General features: G+C 67.2%; 2 protein-coding genes across 2 annotated transcripts; one reads left to right on the top strand and one right to left on the bottom strand.

Annotated features, from left to right (window-relative positions):
- The first annotated feature begins 204 nt into the window (after positions 1-204).
- On the top strand, positions 205-4940 carry ECH1 (enoyl-CoA hydratase 1). Its single transcript, XM_006277740.4, has 10 exons — positions 205-296; positions 1585-1750; positions 2018-2106; positions 3325-3449; positions 3542-3590; positions 3833-3897; positions 3995-4065; positions 4191-4262; positions 4385-4535; positions 4623-4940. The coding sequence occupies exons 1-10, from the start codon at positions 248-250 to the stop codon at positions 4725-4727; spliced, it is 942 nt and encodes a 313-aa protein (XP_006277802.2). The 5' UTR covers positions 205-247; the 3' UTR covers positions 4728-4940.
- Positions 4941-5471: 531 nt separating this feature from the next.
- LOC106737391 (transmembrane protein 229B) lies at positions 5472-7894 on the bottom strand. The gene is made up of 2 exons (XM_014600094.3): positions 7680-7894; positions 5472-6713 (listed from the first exon to the last, which is right to left on the bottom strand). The coding sequence occupies exon 2, from the start codon at positions 6709-6711 to the stop codon at positions 6229-6231; it is 483 nt and encodes a 160-aa protein (XP_014455580.1). The 5' UTR covers positions 6712-6713; positions 7680-7894; the 3' UTR covers positions 5472-6228.
- Positions 7895-10463: the final 2569 nt, after the last annotated feature.

Genomic DNA, 10463 nt, shown 5'->3' with positions numbered 1-10463 from the left:
GGCCTTGAGAGCCGGCCGGGGGGGGGGTGCCCGCCCGCTGGGTGCACAAAAGACGATGGAGCGAAACCCGGACACGCCCCCGCCGGCCCGCCACGTGCTTCCCGTTCGAGGCGCTACTTCCGGCCCGGCCGGAAGCCGCCGGCGCCATGTTGGAAGCGGTTCTGCCCGGAGCCAAGATGGCGGCCCGCCAGGGGGCGGGGCGGCGCTCTAGCCTCCAGCCCTCGCTGGTGCCGCCCCCGGAGGCCCCATGGCGGCGGCGGTGGCGGCGGGCAGAGCCGCGCTGCTGCTGCGCAGATGTGAGTGCCCCCTGCCCTCTGACCCCTGACCTCGCCCCCTGCCCCAGACCTCCGCGCTCACCTTTGACCCCACCTCCCTCCCATCCCAGTGCTGGGGTCAGCCCCCAGAGCCCAGGATCGGGCCCCCCCGGGGCGGGGGGGGGGGCTTAGTGCCCCTCTGGCCCAGACCCAGGACTCCTGCCCCGCCCCCCCCACACACTGCCTGCCTCAGTTTCCCCCAGTGCAAAAGTGGGGGAGGAGCCGGGGGTCCCCCCCTACAAGGGGTCCCGGTGTCTGGGGCCCCTCCCCCTCACAAGCAACCCAGGTGACTGACACACGCACGTGCGCGCGCGCGCGCACACACACACACACACACGTGTCCCAGGGGCACTGGGGCAAAGGTCGCGGCTCAGACTCCCGTGGGGGGAGGGGTGGCGCGGGGTCCGATTCCTTGCTCGCCGGTCCCCATCTGTGACTGTGAAGGTGTCTAGGGCACACGCGTGTGCACGCGCACAATCCAGGCTCCCGGGGCAGCCGTGTGCGCAGGATCCAGCGCCCGGCCCAGGACGTGCGCGCTGAGCTGCGGCGTCGGGGGCGCCCGGACGTGGCACTGGGGGGGGGTCACGTCCAGTCTAGGCCCCAGGTCTGTGCAAGATGCACACGCAGGCACGGGCCCCGGGTGTGTGGGACACGCGTGCTCGCACGCAGCCCACGTGTCCCGCACACGCCTAGACGCGGGGAGCCCAGACCCCCGCGCAACACAGACGCACAGCCTAGGCGCCCGGCACATGCACACCCCCCAGGTGCCAGGTGTCCAGGACACACATGCACACACCCCAGGCATCTGGGGCACACGCACGACACAGGCATACAGGATGCGCACGCACACTCAGACACAACGTAGCTGCTGCACGCGCGCGCACACACACACACACACACACTCGTGCTCACACACACACATTCCCTTTAGGCTCCCAGGGCGCGCACAACTGAGGTGTCTGACACATGCGCATACACACACATGCACAACCCCGGTGTCCAGGTCACACACATACACACTCAAACAGAATCTAAGTCACACGCGCACACACACAGCCTAAGTGTTTGTCGCATGCACGCACACCCCCCAAAACCAGGTGCCCGACACACTTGTGCGCACAACGTCGGCACGCAGGACGCACACACGCAAGGCCCTGTGGGGAGAACCCAGGGGTCCTGAGCCCCCCCCGGTGTGGGTGGGTGGGTGGGTGGGTGGGAGCAGGGGGGGGGACCGTGGCGCCCAGGCGGTGACGGCGCTGTGCTCCCCCAGTGCTGCTGGCCCAGGCCCCGCGGGGCCCCCCCGCCCGCCCCATGGCCGCGGACGCGGCGGCGCCGGCCTACGAGACGCTGCGGGTGACGCAGGCGCGTGAGGCGGTGCTGCACGTGGAGCTGAACCGGCCGCAAAAGCGCAACGCCATGAACCCCGCCTTCTGGAGGTACCCAGGGCTTGGCTGGGGTGGGGCCTCCTGGGGGTGGTGTCTTGAGTGAACTTGGGGGTGGGTCCTAAGTGGGGGTGGAGTCTAGTTGGGCTTTGGGGCAGGGCCTAGTTGGGAGTGGGGCCTCCTGGGGGTGGAATCTGCCTGGACCTGGGGGCGGGGCCTAGATGGGGTGGGACCTCTGGGGGTGGTGTGTGGCTGGGGGTGGGGCCTAGCCAGGGGCATAGGGTCATGGGGGCCATGCCCGGACGCCTGGGTCCCCCACAGGGAGATGGTCGAGTGCTTTGCCCACCTGGCGCAGGACTCCGCCTGCCGCGCCATCGTGCTCTCCGGCGCCGGGAAGCTCTTCACTGCTGGTAATGGGGCCCGATCCTGCGTGGAGCTGGGGGGGAGGGCCTGATCCTGGTGTGGGGGGGGCCCCCAATCCTGCCTGCAGAAGGACAAGGAAGGGGGGCCCAATCTTGCTTGCTGGGGGTGGAGGCGGGGCTGGATCCTCTCTGGGGAGGGCCCCGATCCTGGTATCATGGGAAGGGGCATCTGATCCTGCCTGCAGGGCAGAGGGAGGGGCCTGATCCTGTCCAGCAGGTGGGGGCTGAGCTGGTCTCCCTGGGCAAGGCTGCTCCAGCCAGGGTGTCCTCATTAGGCCGGCGCGAAACGGCTAGGATTCACTTCGCATTCGGCCGATTCGGGGGACAGCGATTCTGTTCGGTGATTCGAATCGCTCCCCGAAGCCATTCGGCCGAATCTCCGAATCACCCAGGCCCGTCCCCCGCCTGCCCCAGCTCCTGGCACTTGGAAGAACAAAGCCCCAAGTCAGCGGGTGCTGCTGGGCGGGGGGCAATCCTCACTGCCCCACGCTGCATGGGGGGCTCTGCATGAGCCCCCCGACCCCCCCTCGGTCCCCCAGCCCCGCCACAGGTGCCCTGCCTGGGCCAGCTCTGGCCCTTTAAGAAAAAATCAAAATGGGAACCCCCACACCCCAACTCATCGTTCATTCTGGGGGGGGGGGGTGATCCCTGCTGCTCTGCGCCACGTCGGGGGGGGCCTCTTTCATGAGCCCCCCAAGGCCACTGCCGGAGCTGGGGAGTCATGGGGCTTTCCTCAGGTTTTTTTCTTAAAGGGCTGGAGCACCCATGGGGGGGCTGGGGGAGCGAGGGGGGGTCGGGGGGCTCATGCAGAGCCCCCTGTGGGGCAGTGGGGGGCAGCAGGGATCACACCCCGCCCCTCCTGCCCAGCAGCTCGCTGTAAGTCCAGACTTTTTTTAAAGGGCCCGGGGGGGCTGGGGGATCGGGCAGGGGTCCCCCCATGGTCCCGTCCCCCGCCCCTAGTACTTACCAGCACGGACTCCAGCTGCTGCTCCCCGCTGCCGCCGCCAGGGACTGTCCGAATCATCGAAGCTCTGCGAATCTTTTCCAAAGATTCGGAGAACTTCGAATCGATTCGGACCTTTTAGTGGGTCCCCTGATTCGATTCGGATGTGGGGCTTCGGCCACCGAATCTCCTCTGACTCGAATCACCCCCGGAAGCTTCACACAGCCCTAGGCCTCATGCCCCCCCTTGCCCGGCCCCAACAGGCATCGACCTGGCAGAGATGGCCAGCGTGTTCATGATGGCGGAGGGGGACGACGCGGCGCGGCGCGCCTGGCACCTGCGCAAGAAGATCCGCCAGTACCAGGAGAGCTTCACTGCCCTCGAGAAGGTGCGCGGGGGGGAGGGGGGAGGCAGCGCCAGGCGGGGGGGGGCGGGGATTGGCACTCAATGTCTCACTCTATGCCCCCCCATCTCCTGCAGTGCCCCAAACCTGTGATCGCGGCCGTGCACGGAGCCTGCATCGGGGCAGGTGAGGCTGCCTGGGGTGGGACCAGCAGGGGGCACCAGGACCCACCAGGGGGCTCCTGGGGGGGGGGGTCTGACCCCAGCATGGCCTTGCTGTGACACTGTTGTGACCTCACCCTGGTCCTGCTGTGACCCCACCATGATCCCACTGACCTCTCCTTGACCCTGCTGTGACCTCACCCTGACCCCGTTGTGACCCTGTTGTGACCTCACCTTGACCCCATGACCTCACCCTGACTCCCCCAGGTGTTGACCTCATCTCCGCCTGTGACATCCGCTACTGCACCGAAGACGCCTGGTTCCAGATCAAGGTGGGCCACCCCCTCCCTGTCCCCCCCTCCCCCCCACAGGGAGGGCAGAGCCTGCGTGTCTGGGTTGCCCCCCCTCTGACCCCGGACCGCCTCGCAGGAAGTGGACATTGGGCTGGCGGCCGACGTGGGCACCTTGCAGCGCCTGCCCCGCGTCATGGGGAACCGCAGGTGAGACCGGGGCGGGGGGCGGCCTGGACGCCTGGGTCCCCCCCGGGGTCCACGTGCAGGATGAGGGTGCTGGGGGTGGGGCAGGGTGTACCTGACCCCCCGCCGCCCCCATCCTGCCCCCCCAGCCTGGTGAACGAGCTGGCCTTCTCCACCCGCAAGCTGATGGCCCCCGAGGCCCTGAGTCACGGGCTCGTCAGGTACCGTAGCCCCCCCCGAACCCCGAGAGACCCCAGGCGTCCGGGCCGCAGCCCCCCACCTGCTGGTGGTCCTAGGGAGCTGGGGGGTGGGTTGGGCTGGTCTCAAGGGCTCCCCCCCCCAGCCGCGTGTTCCAGGACAAGGAGGCCCTGCTGGACGGCGCCTTCGAGCTGGCGGCCGAGATCGCGACCAAGAGCCCCGTGGCCGTGCAGGGCACCAAGATCAACCTGCTGCAGGCCCGCGACCACCCCGTGCCCGACGCCCTCGACTACGTGGTGAGACCCCCCCCCCCCGTCCAGCCGGTGCCCCTCACTCCCAACCGCAGCCCCCCACCTTTAGCTCTGACTCCCCTGCCCCCCCAGGCCACCTGGAACATGGCCATGCTGCAGACCGAGGACATCCTCAAGTCGGTGCAGGCCGCCATGGAGAAGAAAAGCCCCAAGGACGTCGTCTTCTCCAAGCTGTAGCCCCCGGGAGCGCCCCCCCCCAGGAAGGCTCCCTGGATCTGGCCCCCCTGCCCAGCCCCATGGGTCTTCAGGCCTTTCTGCCATGCTGGGGGCGATCTCAGATGCTCCCCCCACCAGGCTGTGCTGCCAGCCCCCCCCCAGTGCCCTGGGTTGTGGGGGGCATCTCCTAAGTGCCCTGTTGAGTTTATGAATGAATAAACTACCACCCGCCCAGGCAGGCCCATGTGTTGCTCTTTGAGTGGGGGGTCTGTGCTGCCCCCCCCTCAATGTCTGTGTGCGCCTAGGCCCTGCCCCTGGGAGGGGCTTCAGCCCCTCCTCCACCTTGCTTTAACCACTGAGCTCTTGTCCTGGAGCCAGCACCCCCCCCACCCCCCCTGCAGCCCAGCACGGCAGGCACCTCCGCATGTCAGGGTCCCCACACTGCCGGCAGCTGGTCAGGGGGAGTCTCCCTGTTCACGGCCTGCCTCCCCCGTGCCCCCAGCTCTCCATCCGCGGTGGTGGCAACCAACGGCCGACCCCACTCCTCTGCAGCCACTGGCTCCGCGCCCCGTCCTGCCCAGGGCAGCTCTGCCCCGTGACTCTGCCACCCACCCCCCACCCCGCCCTGGTTGGGTTACCTCATCCCTCCAGCCCCCCGTGCTAGCAGGGGGTAGTGGGGGGTTGACCCCCTCGTGCTCTGCCTGGCAGGACCTGGGTACAACCACCCTGGCCCAGCGTCAGGAGCAAGAACCAGGCACCAGGAGAAACGTGGGAGCCATTTAATCCCCAGCGGTTCCTCCCCAGGGCTGGGCGCCTCCAACCAAGCCCTAGGACCAGAGCCAGCTCCCTGGGGGGGGATGACCCCCTGGAGGCCCCACCTCTTCCTGCACCCCAGCCAATGAGGGGCTGGCATGTAGGGCCTACCCCTTTTCCCCTGGTATAAAGGAGGTGGGTCAGGAGCTCCAGTGTGAGTAACCCTGGGTTGAGCTCCTGGGTGCAGGACAGCCCACCCCTCCCCCTGTGACCCCTCCCCAGCTGCTGGGGGGCAGGGTCAGAAAGACCCAGGGGGTCTTGGGAGGGGCTGTAGGGGGAGAGGCTATGGGAATTGGTGGGGGGGGGTCTCATAGGGTGGGGGGTTATTGGGAGGAGGAGACTGAAGGGATCTGGGAGCCTTTAGGGGGTCCCAGGAGGGATCTTGGGGGATCCCAGGGCATCTGGGAGGTAGTGAGGGGTTGTGCTGTGGTGTTGGGGGGTCCTGGGGCATCTCAGGTGCCTCAAGGCCCCAGCTGTGGCTTGGGGGTGGGTCTTAGAGCCCTGGAGGGGTGTCCCAGCTAGGACCTGCGGGGTGTCCTAAAAGGGGTCTGGAAGGATCCTGGTGGGGGGTCTCAGAGGCCTGGTGGAGGCCCAGGAGGGTCTAGGGGGGGCCCTGGATGTTAGCGGGGGTCAGCGGCCGAGGCACTGCACATCCCGGCTGGGTCCAGGGGGTCCCTGGGGCATCGCGGGGGGTCTCAGCCTCCCCCCCTCAGTCGTCCTTGAGCTGGAAGACGGGTTCAGGCGGCGCAGGGGGCTGGGGGCACCGCGGAGCCAGGCGCAGGCGCAGCGCGGGCTCCACCAGCAGCTTCTCGAGCAGGAGCCCCCCCAGGACGCAGGCCGGGCCGAGCTCCAGCACCCCTTGGCGCCCGCGCGGGTCCCAGGGGCAGGCGCCCAGCGCGTGCAGGGTGGCGCCGGCCGCCAGGCGCCAGGCGTAGAGCAGGAGGGCGTAGAGCAGGCAGCGGCAGGGCAGGCAGCAGTGCCCGCGCAGCCGGGGGTACAGGGTCTCCAGCGCCAGCGCGGGCGTCGCGTACAGGGGCCCGGCCCAGGCGCTGCTGTAGCCGCGCAGCCGCCAGTCGCGCCGCTCCCAGAAGCCCGTGGCGGCCGCCGCCAGCACCTCGCAGGCGTAGCCGTGCAGGCCGTACAGGTACCAGCGCGCCAGCGTGCCCACCGGCGCCGGCTCCGCCACGGCCATGCCTGCGGGGAGAGACAGGGGTCAGGCCCAGACACCTGGGTTTGCCGCCCCGGTTGACCCCCTGTGTGGGGGCAGGGGGGCCTGGACGGCTGGGTTCACCCAGCCGTCCAGGTGTCTCCAGAGTCAGGGTTCAAAGGCAGGGGTTGGTGGGGATCCAAGTAGAGTGGGCCACATTCCCCCTTGCGTGGGGCTGGACGGTTGTGGGGGTGGGAGCGGGGGTGTTAGTTAAGGCAGGAAGCTGAGTCCTGCTCCCTTGGGCAGACGTGTGGGAGGCACTTGGGAGCGGGCTGTTGCAAGCGCTGGTATCTAGGGCACCGTGGGTGGAAAAGCCCTGGGTGGGGACGGCGGCCCGGCTTGGGCCTGGTGCGGCAGGGCAGTGGGGAGCAGTGGTGAGAGCGGTGGTGCTGGGGGGGCCGCACACCGGGGTCCCACTGGCAGCCCTGGGGGGGTGGGGGGCACCGGGGTTTCTTCCCAGCTCTGAAATAGCATTGGAGGGCGTGGAGTGGGGCCTGGGACCCAAACCTTGTGGGGGGCTGGGGGGTACGGCTCCTGGGCGCACTCTGCCCCGGGGGAGCGGGGGGTCACGTGTTAGGGGCATTTGGAGACCTGGAGCTCAGGGCTCCTGATCCGCCCCTCCCCAATCTGCAGGTGGGCAAACTGAGGCAAGCAGGAGCAAGGTGCCGGGCTGCTGCCTCGCCCCGGGGCAGGCGTCTCGGCTCCCTGCTGCCCCCACCCCTCCCAGAGTCCCGGCTCTGCCTGCTCAGCCCATTGGGTCCCGTGGGGGGGGGGCGGGGGGAGAACCCGGGTGTCCTGACCCGCTCTAACCACTGCACCCCCCCCCCCGGGGACCAGGAGTCCGCACTGCTCCAGCCCCTGGGTCCCACTGCCCCTCCCAGCGGGGGAACAGCCAGATTCCGCCCCCTCCCTCTAGCCACTGGGTCCCACTGCGCCCCGCCTCGGCCTCTCACCTGCCCGGTGCCTGCGGGAGGGCGCGGGGCAGCTGCAGCTCCGGACAGGTCTGGGCTGCCCGGGGACGCTGGCCCTTTAAGAAGAGCCGGGCCCACCATGTGCTGGCTGTGCGAAGCCCCGCCCACTCCCGGGCGCGGCGCCATCGCGTCGGGCTGCGCCCCGCCCCATCTTGGGAAGGGCAGCGAGAGTCGGGGTGGGGCGGGGCTTGAGCATACCCCGCCCACTTCTTGCCTCCTCCCCCTCCTTCCTCCGCCCCCGCTCCCGCCCCTTGCTTTCTTTTTTCCCTTTTCTCCCCTTTTTTGTCTTTTCTTTTTTCTCTTTTCCCTCGCCCCGCCCCGCCCCCCGTCCGCCCCGCCCCTCCCCTCCCCTCCCCCCACTTCCGTTCTGTGCCCGCTCGCTCGGGGCGGGGTTTTGTTCCCGCCGCCGTTGTCGCTTGTCCCTCCCGCCCGGGCCCGTCGGGCTTTCCCGCCTCCCCTCCTCGGCGCCGCTCCCCTCGCCCCCGCCCGCCTTCCCGTCTGCAAGCAGGGCCGGCCTGCCTGCCCCGTGCCCCCGGGCCCGGCCCTTCCCCTCCCCTCCTTCCCTTCCCTTCCCTTCCCTTCCCTTCCTTTGGCTGCTCCAGCCTCCTCCGTGCTCCCGCCCGCGCTCTCCTCCTGCCTGTCACCCCTTGCCCCGTCCCTGGCGCGCCTTCTTCTGCCCCAGGGGCAAGACGCGGAGGCCGCCGGCCAGGGCTGTGGCTTGCACGTGGACGGGGGCGCTTGTGTTACACGAGGGACGGGCTGGTGGGCGAGCCCGCTGCTCCCCTCCAGGAGGACCCAGACTCGATGATCGCTGCACACGTGTTTTTGCACGAGGGTGCTCATGTTTGCACAAGGGAGCTGGAGGAGTGTGTGTGGCAGGGCTAGGGCCGGCCCAGCGCACGTGTGCACACATGCAAGAGTGCAGGGGAACATGCTAAGTGTGCGTCCCTCCGCGGCATTCAGGGGCTGCTAGAACGCATGTGCATGTGCACACGTGGGCACCCAGGTGTCCAGGACACGTGCATGCACATGTAGGCGCACATAGCAGTGTGCACTCACACAAACATACACGCTGCTGCATGTGCCTACCTCCAAACATGCTGTGCACATGCACACACATACATGCACACACACTGTTCTGTATACACACATGCACAATGTACACCCATCCCCAAAGACACAGTCTACTTGTGCACACAGATACACTGCTGTGTGTACACACATACTATGTACACCCCCAAACACTATCTACACACACGTTCACATGCGCCATGTATGCTCACCCTTAAACACACTGCTCTGCACACACATACATGCAGATGTGTGTCCCAGGCACTCTGTGTGTGTGTGTGTGTGTGTGTGTGTGTGTTTGCATATGCATGTGTCCCCGCCACCCTCGTGTACATGCATGGGTCTCTCTGTATTGGGTATAGGTGCATGTGTGTCTGCCACCCTCGTGTGCACACATGTAGGTCTAGTGTGTATGTGTGTGTATGTCTATGCTGCCCTCTCATACCTGTGCACACACAGGTGTCTGTAGTATGCGTTCACACATGCCGGTCTCTGTCACCCTCATCCATGTGCACGAGTGGGTCAGTTTGTAGTGTATACATATTCACCTGTGTATGTGCCTCTGCCACTCGGGTGTGCAGGTGTATGTTCACATGTCTCTGCCACACTCATGTGCACGTGTTCACATACACATCTCTACCACCCCCTTGTGTGCACACACGTGTTCACATGTGCATGCACCTCCACCACCCTCCCACATACATACCCCTGTGTATGTTCACACGTGTCTGTTACTTGCGCATGCAAGTGTTTCCTCCCCGGTGCCTGCAGGCCGATCACCCTCTCCCGTGAAAACACATAGGTGCACGCACACAGGCTCAACTAGCACCCTTGTGCAAACACACGTGTGTGCACACGTGCACATGTCTCTACCACCGTCTCCTCCGGGGCTGGGGGCTGGGAGGGGCTGAAGGCCGCGTGCGGTGTCTCTGCTCTCCCTGTGCCTGGATCACTGGGGCTTTTGACCCCCCCCAATCCGAACCCACCACCCCCGGCCTGCTCCTGCCCCCCCCATGCCCGGCTGGGGGCAGACACAGCTGCGCTGCCCTCGCACCCCCCGGAGCCTTCCCGGGGGACTGCCCGGGGCCCAAAATAGCCCCTGTATTTATCTGTCTGGGCTCTTTCCTCCTGCTCCCCCCCCCCGCCCCCCCCCCCCCCCGCTTCTTTTCCAGACCAAACTTGGCCGGCAGAGACATTCCCCACGAGCTTTCCCAGGCGCCGGCTCTGCCCCCGCCCGCCCTGACCCAGGTGGGGAAACTGAGGCAGGAAGAGCCAGGCAGCCGTGGGGAACCCGGGCGTTCGGGCCTGCCCCATACCTCTCATCCTAGAACCAGCTACAAGCCCCCCCCCCAGCTCCTTGTTGCAGGAGGCAGGGGCTTTGCCCCCCCAGTCCAGGGCCCCTTGGCATGGGGGTAATGGGGACCGGGCATGGGGGCCACTATGGGGAAGGTGGCGGGGGCACTTACCGTAATTATCTGCACGCCATGGGCCCTTACTGTATTTATCCATATCATGCATTCCCCCCCACCCCCCCCGTATATGGGGGCACTTCCCGTATTTATCTGCATTACATCACCCCCCCTTATGGGGGGCACTTACTGTATTTGTAGCATACCACACGCCCCACGAGTACCCCTGTATCTGTCTACCATAATCCCCCACATATAGGGGCACTTTATCATAATGATCCATATA

This window comes from Alligator mississippiensis, chromosome 15 (assembly GCF_030867095.1).
Source record: "Alligator mississippiensis isolate rAllMis1 chromosome 15, rAllMis1, whole genome shotgun sequence".
Lineage (NCBI taxonomy): Eukaryota > Metazoa > Chordata > Crocodylia > Alligatoridae > Alligator > Alligator mississippiensis.
Note: the sequence above shows the minus strand (reverse complement) of the source record. Positions and strands in the feature narration are given on the sequence as shown.

Excerpts from the sequence above, each read along its gene's own strand:
- ECH1 (XM_006277740.4), top strand. The coding sequence starts at position 248 with ATGGCGGCGGCGGTGGCGGCGGGCAGAGCCGCGCTGCTGCTGCGCAGA. Across the intron at positions 3,450-3,541 it reads GCTTCACTGCCCTCGAGAAG|TGCCCCAAACCTGTGATCGC; the intron begins GTGCGCGGGGGG and ends CATCTCCTGCAG. Across the intron at positions 4,066-4,190 it reads CGCGTCATGGGGAACCGCAG|CCTGGTGAACGAGCTGGCCT; the intron begins GTGAGACCGGGG and ends CTGCCCCCCCAG.
- LOC106737391 (XM_014600094.3), bottom strand. The coding sequence starts at position 6,711 with ATGGCCGTGGCGGAGCCGGCGCCGGTGGGCACGCTGGCGCGCTGGTAC.